This window comes from Arvicanthis niloticus, chromosome 14 (assembly GCF_011762505.2).
Source record: "Arvicanthis niloticus isolate mArvNil1 chromosome 14, mArvNil1.pat.X, whole genome shotgun sequence".
In the NCBI taxonomy this organism is placed as follows: domain Eukaryota; kingdom Metazoa; phylum Chordata; class Mammalia; order Rodentia; family Muridae; genus Arvicanthis; species Arvicanthis niloticus.
This window is the reverse complement of record NC_047671.1, coordinates 33737524-33751252: the sequence shown is the minus strand read 5'-3', so window position 1 is coordinate 33751252 and position 13729 is coordinate 33737524. Positions and strand designations below refer to the sequence as shown.

At 41.3% G+C, this 13729-nt stretch overlaps 1 protein-coding gene across 3 annotated transcripts in view; it reads right to left on the bottom strand.

The window, feature by feature from the left end:
* Window positions 1–7203: 7203 nt before the first annotated feature.
* Znf608 (zinc finger protein 608) overlaps window positions 7204–13729 on the bottom strand; it is a 108840-nt gene continuing 102314 nt past the window's right edge. For 2 of the 3 annotated variants that reach the window (XM_034517988.2, XM_034517987.2), the window contains exons 7-10: window positions 13522–13694; window positions 10878–11031; window positions 8859–8940; window positions 7204–8192 (exon numbers count right to left, since the gene is read on the bottom strand). In XM_034517988.2, coding sequence (XP_034373879.1) covers window positions 8186–8192; window positions 8859–8940; window positions 10878–11031; window positions 13522–13694 — 416 coding nt within the window. In that variant the 3' untranslated portion in view covers window positions 7204–8185. Of the gene's footprint in view, window positions 8193–8854; window positions 8941–10877; window positions 11032–13521; window positions 13695–13729 lie in introns of those variants that run through there. The other variant, XM_076912638.1, reaches the window with a different exon arrangement.

Genomic DNA, 13729 nt, shown 5'->3' with positions numbered 1-13729 from the left:
TAAAGCCTTCAGTAGCTCCAAGCTCCATGACTAAGTTTAAAGTTTTTCCTGTCAAGTAATCTTCCTTGTTCCAGATACAGTGCGATTTTTCTCCCTGCTAGTGACTAATCCATCCATCCTCTTCCCATTTGGGGTTTACAGGGCCACAACACATGCTCTGACTAACATCCATCCAACTCTTCCCCTCCTGTCTTTTTTTTTTTTTTTTTTTTGAAAGTTCTCTTTTAGTGGTGGTATAAAAAGACTGCTTGACTTGGGTGGAAGGGATATCCCCCTTCTTTTCTATAAACTGAGTTCTGAGGTATCACTATAGGCAGGAGGTAGGGTTGGTTGTGTGTGTGTGTGTGTGTGTGTGTGTGTGTGTGTGTGTGTTAGGGAGTGGTAGTAGGGGTTAACATCTCTCTTCTCACAAATAAAGTCCTAATTAACTTTGACATGAAATAAGCAGAAAACCAAATGTGACAGGTTTGTGCATTATCCCTTCACTTTTATTTGGCAGCTCAGCTCTTGTATATGAAGACAAGTCAAGTAAAATGCTATAAGTCCCACTTGAGTATCAACTGATCCATCCCCTACAGATTTCATATCTTAGACCAGAGTGGGCTACAAGAGAGTCAGTTAATTCCTTGAGTCTCCAAGCAAGATGTAGGTAAAGCAACAAAATATTGACTACTCTCTTCTCTCATCCTAATGCAACCTTCCTTATGGGCCATAGTCCATCTATCCCATAAGCATCCAGGGCTCAGTCACATCCTACTTAGCCTGAGGAAGGTGACTTAACAACCATATTCTCATCAGTGATGGTTTAAGGATGGATATGTGACTCATTTGATTCAAGCAGTGATCAGGAAAGGTTTCTTCTTCTTTCCTAAGAGACAGACAGGAAGACAAGAGTGTTTTCCCTGGATGTTGATGCCTCTGGGTGTGTGCTCCAGAACTGCCTTAATCATAGACTAAGCAAAGTATTTCAGAGTAGAGCCAACTGCATGCAGAGCATACTGGAGTTCACCAAACTTCCAACTTTATACTTGGGGAGAAAAGAGCTCTCCATGTAGGAGAGGACAGGCTGAGTTATAGGTAACAGAAAGCATCCAACTCTCCAGTCAGCTACCTTGCTAGACCCAAGCTCAATCTTCATGATAGTCATGCTGAAAGACATTCCTGTTGTACTGATTTCACTCATCCTCTCTATGGGAGTTGTGGGAGAAGGGGCCTCTATTTGTCCCTGTCTTTAGTAACTGAATGAGAACAGGATGACTCCAGCCCTCGAAACCGTTATTAGGGAGATTTTTTAATTAGCATATTGTGAACTCCAGATTTTTCATTTGAATCAAAGGTTTTTTAGTGACCAAGAATGCAGCTAGCAGAACCACTCTGTTTTTAAAGGGCTGGTCAAACAAAAGGACCAGAATTTATATATCTAGGACCCACAGAAATGCTGGGTGGACATGATGACCTGAGTTAGAGACAGGGTTTCCGGAGCAAACTGGTCAGTCACTTCGTCTGTGAGCTCTGAGGTTGATTTCAACAATCTACTTCAGAGAATAATTAGGGAGAGTGTTGGTGGAAGATTCTGGATTTCAGTATTAGGCTCCCTCAGATCTACATGTACACATGTTCACATAAACTGTCACACACATGTAGACCCACACATGGGCAGACATGAATATACCATGGGGGGGTTGGGGGGGAGAAGGGGGAGAAAGAGAGGAAGAGGGGAGTGGGAAGGGAGAAAAGTCTAAGCTCTTTTTTTTTTTTTTTGAGGGTTTTGTCATAATAAAGTATAAAAGCTATTCCAACTCAAGGTTAGGAAACTCCAGTTTAAACATTTACATTGTACAAATCAACGTTTCAAATTGCTTACTTCCCTCAGTACATGCAGCATGTACCAGAGGAGGATCTAGTTACAGGAAATAAGTTTAAAGTTATGGTTTAAACATCCTTCTCTCCTAACTTACAAGTCCTCTGGGACCAGAAGAATGACATCATTTGGAAATAATTAAGTACAAAGTTGAGACCCTTTGTGAGTATGTAGCAATGACCAGTGTTGGACCCTATGACAGTTGACCAGAATCTAACCCTTCAGCCTTTCCTCTTGGCCTCAGAGCCCCAAGCCCAATTTGGTATTCTAGGCTTTTAGTTACCAGATGTACATCACAGAGTGCATCTGCCTGCCACCTCATGCCATGCCATGCCATACCACATCATGAAAGAGAGGGCAAACACAGATCTCCTAGTAACCATTGCTGCGATAGCCCACGCACACACCCTGTCCCCGTTTTCTGGGGAGTCCTGGGCATGAGTGTGGAGCTTAACAGGGATTGAGGTTTGGCTCTGACATAGACCCAGCCTTATTAAAAACTGGAGGAATAGACAGAGTTTTCTTCATCTGACTCCCTGAAGGAAAAGGATTAGCAATGGAACCATTTGGCCCTAATTCTAGGGAGTTTATGTGTTTTCTGAAGCAGTAGAGCATAGATGTTATGAACTCTGTCCATTACATAGCAAGGGCTTTGGCAAATTACTTTTGTGTTGAGGTTTTAATGTTTCCTAAAGTATAATCCCCAACAGAGTAGGCTGAGAGGTGAGCCTTAAAAGTAGGCTGTGCCCCAGAGAATGGGTTAATGGCCACGGGAGTGGGTTTCTTCAGGAATGGATTTATGATACAAGAATGACTCTTGTCCTTTTCTTCTCTCTCTTGCCCATGTAACAACTCGGCAAGAAGGTTCTCCCAGGATGCACTTCCATTCTGGAAGACTTCAAACATTCAATAAATATAGGCCAAACAAACCTTAGAAACTACCTTAGCTTATGGCATTATATCAACAACATAAACCAGACTAAGACACCAAAGTGTGTCTGAAAATCTCTCAAAGCTTACTTTCGTGGATGAAATGAATTTTTTGATGGGAAGAAGTTCAAGGTAAATTCTAATAAATCACTTAAGAATTACTCATTTTCCCAATTTATTAACCTTCACGCTAGGAGACACTATACTGGAAGGTCAATACAAAATAATATTGCAAATTGATGGACTCTAACGTAAATTTAGCCTCAGGCATGGTTTTTAAAATTATATTGATTTTTAACCTGTAACAACAGTACTGATCTTTATGTAAAAGTTTAGAACAGTGTCTCACATCCAATATTTTTTGGGGGGGTGGTTGGGTTTATTTTTTAAATTGTTTTATTTATTTACATTCCAAATGTTGCCCCTCTTCCAGGTCCCCCCCTCCAAGAATTCTTCACCCATTCCGACACTGCTCCCCACCTACTCATCCTCCCTCATCCACCCACTCCTACCTCACCATCCCCTGCTGCATCCCTCTTCCCTGGGGCATCAAGTTTCTACAGGATTAGGTGTATCCTCTTTCACTGAGGCTAGACAAGGCAATCCTCTGCTAGATATGTGCTGGAGGCCACAGACCAGCCCATTTATGCTCTTTGGTTGTTGGTAGCTCAGTCTCTGGGAGCTCCCAGCAGTCCTGGTTAGTTGATACTGTTGGTCTTCCTATAGGGTTGCCATCTCCTTCAATCCTTCCCCTAACTCTTGCACAGGTGTCTCTGGCCTCAGTCCAATGGTTGACTGTAAGTCTCTGCATCTGTCTCAGTCAGCTGCTGGTAGAGCTTCTCAGAGAATAGCCATGCCAGGCTCCTGTCTGCACACACAACATGGCATATAGTGTCAGGGTTTGGTGTCAGCCCATGGAATGGATCTCAAGTTGGGCTGGTCACTGAATGGCCTTTCCTTCTACCTCTGCTCCATTTTTGTCCCTGCATTTCCTTTAGGCCAGAACAATTCTGGGTCAAAAATTTTGAAGATAGGTTGGTGGCCCCATACCTCAAATGGGGGTCATGTCTATCTACTGCAGGTGGTCTCTTCAGGTTCCATCTCCTCTCTGTTGGGCATTTCAGCTAAGGTAGTCTCCTTTGAGTCATGGGAGCCTCTCTCATCCCAAGTCTCTGAGACTTTCTAAAGGTTCCCCCATTCCCCATCCCCTGCAACTGAATATTTCTGGGTGGGACCCTTTCCCTTCATTGTGCCATGGTTGTTTTGCATCTCCTCACCCCAGACACAAGGATTCTCTGTGTAGCCCTGGTCATCCTTTAACTCAGAGATCAGCTTTCCTCAGTGCGGGACTTAAAGGTGCACACCACCACTGCCCAGCCAGTTTTCCTGTTTTCTAAATACTTCTACAGACAGGAATCTACTGTGCAGCAGGAGCTGGGCACAGACGCTAAATCCCCTGTGCCAGTTGGTGACGATAGCTTGCTGGGTAGGTTGCTTCTGTCCCGTCCCACATAGTGTTGAACATCCCAGAGCACATGACAGCCATCCCTGGCTTTACATAGGGTTTGTTTACAGAACTAAAAGAGAATTCATGGCAGAGGCCTGGCTAATGGTCAGCTTACAGGGCTTCACTTTGTTTTCTCTCCAGTAAGTTAACTGAGAGAAAACAGCATTTATGACTCAGAGGGCTGTGGGAAGAAGGAAGAAAATGACTGTGGTTAGTGACACAAACAATCATAAATGGCTTTGCCTGTCTTGTTTCTTTTTCAGAGTCAGAGAGAGACTGGACTGACCAGTAATTATCATTAAACGGCTGTTTCATCCCAGTCTCAATCAGAGCTATTCATTTGGGTCATTCAGAGAGCCTTGGGCTGCAACCGCCTTAAGTCGGGGTCAGAGCCAGTGTGAATGGAAAAGGCCAGCCTTTTCACTCTGCATGTGTTAATGACCCAGGCTGAACATCAATGGCCAGTTTCCATGAAAAAGCCATCTGAGAATCTAACCTAGAAATAAATGGTTCTATATAGAGCCCGATTGCCTTGTTTTTAATATTCGGCATTCAATGGGACTGCAGCTGTAAACAGTTCTCCACCCCCATTTCTCCATGAAGTTAATTTGCACTCTGCCAGCACTGCAGGCTTTTTGCATATGTTCAGGACAAGCTGATCTGTGCAGGCCTGGAATGAATAATGTTTAGTAAAATCAATAAACCCTATTATTAGTCACTAAGGGGACTGATTTTGTGTCTATAAAAGTAAAACAATTAGAAGCATATTAATGGCAGATTCATCATAGCAATATAATGGAGCCAAGTCTGCTTGTCTTTGGGGAATCTTTCATTTACCATTCGGTGCTGAACATAGACTCAGCCAGAGAAATGGTATACGCAATATCGGTGAGCTCCGGCCTTCGGCAATTCATGACCTGGGTATAGACAGCAATCATAACCGTAACGGGGACAAAGAAAATTTCATTTTGTGATCACTCTAAACCAGTCCCAAATAAGTAAAAGCCTAGGGTGGAGGAAGACTATTCAAATGGCCTTGTGGTTTGCATCATGCATCTCTCCATATTACAAAAGTAGAGTTAAGAATGGTCTAATGTGTCTGTTTATAATCTCTCTGTTCAACCACCTAAGTAGGAGTGATCAGGAGCCTGATATGCGATAAGTATATGTTCAGGATTTTACAATTGAAAGGGAAGACTGGCTTCCTGTATATTATTTGCAAAATGTGCCTAGTTGTAAGTTGGAAAGTCTTTGGGAATCCATAATATTGCCCAGCCTTCAACAGGAGCATGCTGCTTTAGCTGGAGAAGATGAAAGCCAGCCTGCATTCCGAGCTAGTGTTTTGGCAGTTAGAAAGGTTGGTCAGGAACAGGAGTCTCAGGAAATCCGCCAACAGACACACTAGAAAGCACTGTTTGAACAGAGGAAGCACAAGTGCTCTTAACTATAGAAGACAGCACCAAGTCTTTAAGGAAAAAAATTGTTTTCAGAGCTTGAAAACAGGACAGAAACTGCAACTGAAGTGAAGTGTCTCCCCTGAGCATGGACGAGACTTGGGAGGGAGTGGTTTTGCCAAAGCAGAGGGAGCGTTGTTCTGTGGGGCCAAAATTCTGGGAAACAGTAGGCAAGGAAAACAAAGATACCCAAACGTGTTCTGCCCGAGAGAGCACTTCTTAGTGAGCTGGTAGAACTGGCATTGGTGATTGGAGGAAAGTCATAGAGACTAGAGACTGGAATGAGATTGTGAAGCCAAGCAAGCTCAAGCGTTGTGGCATGTAGCTCAGAGAGCATCTGTCTGGTGGGGGTTTGAGCCCCAGTGCCAGGAAACAAAACAAACCAAAACCAAAAAACTAACCAATCCAAAGCAAATCACTGGTGGAGGAATTCTGCACCAGCTTTCCATCTCATTGTGGTGCTTCTCCTTGAGCCATATTCACATGAACCCCCCCTCCCAGCAAGTTAGTGACATCTTCCCAAACCGAGCTGCCTCAGAAATTCCCACGCATCCTCAACGTGTCCCTGCTCATCCTGTCAGACAACCTAATATATGTGCATGAACTTTATTGTGTGTTTGCACCCTCTACTAGGAGATGCAGGCTCCAGGAGTATAAGAATTTCTGTCTGTTTTGTTCATTGCCAAACATCCCAGTTTAGGATAGTGTGGGTGGATCAATAGTCAGAAAGAAGAGCTGAGAAGAGGTAAAATTTGACATGAAATAATTATATGTCAGTGACAACTAGCTGACTTTTTAATCCTTTGGTTTTGGTTTAGTTTTTTGTGTTTCAAGTCAGGGTTTCTGTGTGTAACTTCGGGGCTATTCTGAACTCAAATGTGTAGACTAGGTTGGCCTTGAACTCACAGAGATCCACCTGCTTTTACCTCCTGAGTTGCTGGGACTGACGGTATGTACCACCACTCCCTGCCTAGCTGACTTTTTTATATTTTCTGTCTACTGTCCACTTGTCACAAGACTTACATGTTTAGGCCAGGCATGGTGATACATGGCTTTAATATGAACATTTGGAAGGAGGCAGAGACAGAAGGATCCCGGTGAGGTCGAGCACAGTCAGGACGATGTAAAGAGACTCTGTTTTAGGAAATAGGACACACACACACACACACTTTACATGTTTAGCATGCTATTTTACCTGTGTGTACCAATTTGGGGTAATATGTGTCCATATTTAGAGTAGTCCTGTAGTTCTGGTCATATTCATAGAATTGAACATGGTGTTTGGTTATTATATCATTGTATCATGAATGACAAGTTAGTATCTGTGTATTGTTGTGTTACATACTCTTAGTATGAAGAACTTCTCCTCTGAACGTTAGACTCATTCCCAGCCAGCGAGACGTAACATCAGACACACAAGAAACCATTATTAAAAAAAAAAAAAAAACAAAACCTTTTTAATTCTGATTGCCAAATTATTTAAGGCAGGTATAAAAAGGAAAGCATTCAATATACATTTTACATAAAATAAACTAGATTACAGCATAAAACAAGTAACCAGGCAATGGCGTTAAAATCCTTCTCTTCTAAAACTGGATAATTGTAAACATTAAAGAAAAAAAAAAAAAGACCGCAGGGCTATTCAAGTAAGAGAGCGATCGCAGATGTCTCTGGTATGCAGGCTATTGGGTTATCTGCCATTCAAGATTATCAAAAAAATGACACCTCATTATTCACAGATGCTCATTATTTCCCCTTCTTAATTTTTACATTATATATACAACACAGTTTTTGTGGTTCTGGCAACCCCATGCCTTCCAAAAGTATTTATTTCCACAATAAACAAGTACAAAGAGTGACCACGGGAACATTTTTACACTGATGCATCTTTAAGAGGAGCCACCAATTAGACATCTAAATTGTACCAAGTGTCATTACAGTTGGCCTTTCTGAGGGGTTTTATGGGAGAGAGATGAAGGATATGCAAGGTTCAGGCACACTGATACAGAACATTATTTATTTACAATTTAAAAGGAAAAGAATGTAAGGAGCCTGTTGTGGCTAACACTTTCAATATGACAAATACATTTTTTTTTTTGTTTAATTTCCTTTACTGAGTGGTTTGCAACTTGGCAGCAGACCCTGTGTGTGCGAGCCTGGTTACTGTTACAAAAAAGTAAAGAATATATATATATGTATATATATATATGTATATATACAGATATGTATATGTATATATATACATATATATAAAACAGAAGTTTAATTACAGCAACATTTGTTACTCTGTGATAAAATCTGTAATTTACAAAATGAAATGACTGGTTTTTGCCTGCCATTAAGGCATTTCAAATTAACACCATGGAACTGATGTCTATATAAAGCGCTTCCCCATGTGATCCAGTCACATGACACCGGACACTTCCGATTCTGTTATTCTCTGCAAAAGAAGAACACACCTTAGCAACCGGTTCTGTCAACAGTGTACAGAAACTACGTAAAAACAGTGAGCCTGAGAGTCTTCCTTTATAGGCAGTTCTGTTTCATTCCTGGAATTCCCCAGGAAATGAAGAAACACACAGTAATGAGCCACATTTTCAGGAAGCATTAATTTTATATTGATAATCTATTTTTTTTTTAATTTATTTTCCTTCTCAGGAAAGCTTACAGGTAACTTAGAACACAAGGGGAACAAATGTTCCCTTTAAAACTATGGTTAACTCATTTCTCCATGTGCAATGCTAATTTTAAGTATAATAAAATGGAATGCTTTGTGTCCTGATATTTTATTGTATTGAGCTGAGAATAGAACCTAAGACCTTAGACATTCTGATCAACTGCTAAACTACTGAAATAACCTAGTCCTATGAATACTGTTATCAAAGTTGTAGGGTTTGTTATAACAAAATACATCGTTTCTTTACAGATGTGCATCACATTTATAGAATGAGGCTCATGGAAACATATTGTCATAATATGTTCATTCATTACAGCAAAATCAAACTCAGGTGTCAAGTTTTTCCATCTGCAAAGCCTATATTCTCTTCCTTGTTACCATTAGCCCATCTCTGCCAGAAAACTAATTCCAGGTGTCAAGAATATTTACCTTCTCTGTGCAGGAAACATTCCAGAAGCAGATGCCTGGGCAGCCACCTGCTGAGAGGCAACAAGGGCGGCAGAGGTCAAGCCTAATGGGAGGAAAACACAGGGTTTCCATGACATTGGAAAAGAGTGGACACAGGCCCAGTGGTAAAGGGCACAGAACCAGTGGCAGTAATTTGTCCTTTCCCAAACACACAGGTGACATGTTTCGTGTGGCAAAGACAGACTGCAATCCACTTGGTGTAGCCAATATCTACTCCATTATTGAGTTCTTGGTGGCTTTCTTAATAGCTACCCAGAGGATAACAGCCTTCTATTTCACTGGCTCTGCAAGGCACTAAGTGGTTTGCATGAATTCCTGATCAGGAAGCTCAAGAAAAATAATAGGTACTGCTCAGCTAGCAACAGGAAGCGGAAGTCACAGTGAATTAGAGAAGCAACATGCTATTTGGTTTGGAAAACTTTTGTAATGACTTTTATCATTAACATTTTCTCCAAGCTATCAAATTATAAATAAATAAATAAATAAATAAATAAATAAATAAACAAACAAACAAACAAACTATCTTCCCTTTAAGTCTGCATGGACTTAGAACATTAGAACAACAGTCTTAATCTGTACGGCTAATAAGGGAGCAGAGACGTGAATGGCCACACATAAAGAAGTATTTGAATCGCATAAAAAATTGTTTAAGGAAATAGACACGGGAGTGCATGCCAGTAATTCCAGACGTACAGTTCTAGGCCAGCCTCAGACATTTTTGTCCAGAGATAATTTTTATTTGAGACATTACAGTAACATTAAAGAGAGAGAAAAAGAGAGAGAGAGAATGAGAAAGAGAATGAGAGAGAGAGAGAGAGAGAGAGACAGAGAGAGAGAGAGAGAGAGAGAGAGAGAGAGAGACTTATTCTGCTCACATACACCCATTTAGGTCTGGGATGTGTTAGAAATAGAACTTATTTCTTTCCCATGTTCTCCTCACTTGGGAATTTAGATCTATCAGACACCCCACCCCCATCTACCATATAATTATTTGCTTTCATTTAGCACCAGGTAACAAATGAATAAAAAGAAGTTCAATTCCTTTACAACCCCTGCATTTGGAAGTACTTTCCAGCATTGTCTTGCTAAGGACCTAGGCCAATGCTATGGCAGAATTGCCCAGAATCCTGTAAAGATTCCCTGTTGAGGCCCGAATTCTCAATTTGGACTTAGGAGCTTATGTAGAAGTAATTAAAGCAAAATGAGGTCCAGAGGGCCATGTACTGACTGATCTGACATGTTAATAGGAACAGATTCCAGAACTCTGGCTTCCCTACCATGTGCTATGAACAAAGATAGGAAGCCTCCTCCCCCACGCTACTAAGGAAGTCCTCACCAGAAATGGCCCAGGTATAACCTGCACCAGGCTCTCCAGCTACAACTTTCAAAACTGTGACAAAATAAAGATACATCTACCTATCCATTCTGAGGTAACAGAGATGGGACAGGTTAAGATGTGGTTGCCTTGTGTATTATGAACGAGCTCTCTCCTCACCTTTAGTGAAAGTGTTACATCAGGGAAAGGATGAGAAGCAGGTTTCAGCTCAGTTATGAAATGTTAGACCTGACCATGCTGGTTATTTGCATGGGGAAAGGCAATATAAAAGGACTGAAAGTAACAGAGTAAATGACTTCACCAAAGCCACCTACCACAGCTCTGTTTTCCCTACAATCTCCTCAAAGTAACTATTTGATCTTCAGGTTGTTATATTTGGTGCCCCAGACACCAGTTACCACCCTCAGTCTGTGAGATAACATCTCCTAGCGACAATTATTAAGTGGTAGCCACTTCATGTCTCAGCAGAATACAAACAGTCTTAGTTGTGTCTTCCAGGAATACTAAGAAATAAGTGTTAGGAATCATCCCTGTCAGCAGTGTTAGTCCAAGTTCAACATTTTTATTTAAAAATACCGACGGGCAGTCACGGCAACTATTGGCCAAACCAGAATGCCACCAATGTGATGGATGAGATTGCTGACCTTGAAAAGGGTCGTATTGACCAGGGATGAGAGGGTAGCCCATGCCAACATGGGTGTGATGGTGTGTGTGCAGGTGCCGCTGGCTGAAGGGGGAGTGGCGATCCCGTTCCCGCTCTGCCTCCCGTTCCCGTTCCGTGGAAGCCTTCTCAACAGGCTGAAAAGAGAAACACTCTCCTTTAATGTGCTGACACACAAACATCAGAAATACCAAAGCCCCTTTCCCCTGTATTTCATTCAGGTCGTTGAGTAGATAAAGCTCAAAACTCTATACCAACGGAAGAAAACTTCAAAAGATAAGCATTTGTTTTAAAAGAACTAAGCTAACCACAATGAGCCTCCCAAAGTCATCTAAATGGCACCAACATTTTCTGCAAATATTTTCTAAAAATTTTCTCAAGATTCACTACTCAAAATGGCTGTTGAGAAACCATTTGGTGTCTTTCAGAAACAATTTTTATATATGAATTCTTTAAAGGAATTTTTGAGACTATTTTTAAAGGTTAAAATTTTCTAATTATGCCTTTATACTGATTTATCTCATATATATTTTAAAAGTATTCATTGTGGTCAGGCATAAAATCACACACTTTTAATCCTACAACACTAGAGGCAGAGGATCTCTGAAGAGAGGCCAGCCTGGTCTACAGAGTAAATTCCAGGATAGTCAGTGCTGTTCTGAGAAACCCCATCTCAAAGATCAAAACCCAACAAAATATCCATTGTGTTCCTACAAAAATACACACCCAAATTCACCAAAAAACATACAATACTTATTTATGCTGTTCATATATTTTAATCACTTTATAATTCTTCTGACTGTATTCATGAGCCCCACTTCTGTGAGTTAGCCTGGATGAAGAGTTTTATGAAGGAAACTGGCATACTAAGAATATTAAGACTTGCTTAACTGCCATTATTCCCTAAACAGTGCAGTATGGGAACTCTTATATGATGCTTTTGTTATAGTAGATACCTGGAGGTAATCTGGGGATGACTAAAAATACAAAGATGAATGTAGGTTTATAGGCAAAATCTGTGTCATCACTTTATAAAGGGGACTGGGAGTATCTTTAGACTCCCAAGAGGTCCAGGAACCAATTCCTTGCACACTCAAGGGTGGGTGGAATTGGCAGGAAACCACTGCCCCGCCCACAATCCAGATTCTTCATTTCTGAGAAGTTACCACAAATTCCAGATCTTTCACATCAGAGAGGATTAAGGACTGTGTTTCTCAAACACATTTCTCCCTTTCAGAACCTAGCTCTCCTTTCCTGCCCCAGGCTCTCACTGGAACAAAGTCTGTGTGTGTACTGAAAGGAGAAATTATAGAGAAAGGATCGGGCGTGGATCAATCACCTTTTCTAGTTTCTCGGTAGTGGTTATGTTCACCCTACAGACACCCTATTTTATTCATCTCACCCCCTTTTCTTTTCTAGCCAGGAGCTATGGCTTTTCTTTGGTCTCTTCATAAACAGTATTTAGGACTAGCAGTCGCCACTTCTCTGGGAGTGAATCTTTCACAGAGATGCATTTCTTGTATCACTCTTGCGGAGCGATGGGGACAGGATGATGCATCAAGGTCAGCAGGCAGCAGACGCAGCCTTTATTTTTTTGCCATGTGACTCAGGCTCGCAATGTGAGCTCCACATTGTGTAAGACTCAGATTTATGTCTGAATAAAGTTAATGGTAATGGTGTGCCATGAACACTCAGCATTGCTCCACAGGAACTTCTGACTATGAGGTATGGAACACGTAAGTACCTTGGTCAACAGAAGGATCTGAAACTTGTGTGCTTCCTATGGTTAGGCAAGCACATGTCACCCCTGTCCCCTGTGCTTGCCTAACCATCGGAGGCACACAAGTTTCAGATCCTTCTGTTGAACCATTATGTCCAGGCTTATACGTGCCTTAGAAGCTAGATGGACTGTCTTGATTACATTTATTTTCCGATCAACCCCTGTCACATAAGTATGGGCTACATTTGCTACTGTCTTAAAAGGAAGCAAGGCTTTCCATTTGTGTTAAAAAACAAACAAACAAAAAAAAAACTTTGACTTTTGAAAGTTGTTTCCAAAAAAAAAAAATATTTTAGTTTTTTTGGATTCGTTTTGTTTTGTTTTCATTTGTGTCTTTATTGTTATTTCTTATTCAGGATAGGAATGTTGCCCTGGCACATGATAGGTAAGCAACCTACCACTGAGCTACAACCCCATCCTTAAGAAGATGCAAAAGCTCAACTTGTCAGATAGGTTAAATTTGTGGACTCTGAACCACTCAGTAACAAGGGTGGTATAAACTAGACTTCCGATACTTCCTTTCCTAATGTCTTAACAACTAACATATTACACCGAAAGTCACTCTAAATTTAAATTTCTCCCTAACACATCTCCTGCTGGATAAGCACCACATTTTTGCAACAGAAAATCTCCCTGCTCCCACAGAGGCTTCAACGACATTTTTTTTTCCCCTCCTGTGTGACCACATCTTATATTTCAACATTCCATTCTTTATGTTTCGGAATAGAACAGCATCCTGCAATCCCAGCTGGGTTCCTAAACCATTTCTCTTTCAAGACTATTCTGTTGCTTGTCTCCCTTCCCCCACCAAACATGGCCTTTTAACTACCAACAAAAGGAGGCTTACAGCAGGGGACTTGCTGCGGTATTGGTTGGCGTGATGTTGGAGTAGGTCCAGGGCTTTGGCTTCGCTGGCTGTTTTTGTGTTGATGCTGGGGCTGGTATTGACTTTCTCTGCCTCTTCTCTCCCAGACATCTTCCCATAAACAGGATAATGAAATCCCGGAGAGAGATAGGCCCCTGCAGATAAACAACAAATGTCATATCATGTTACA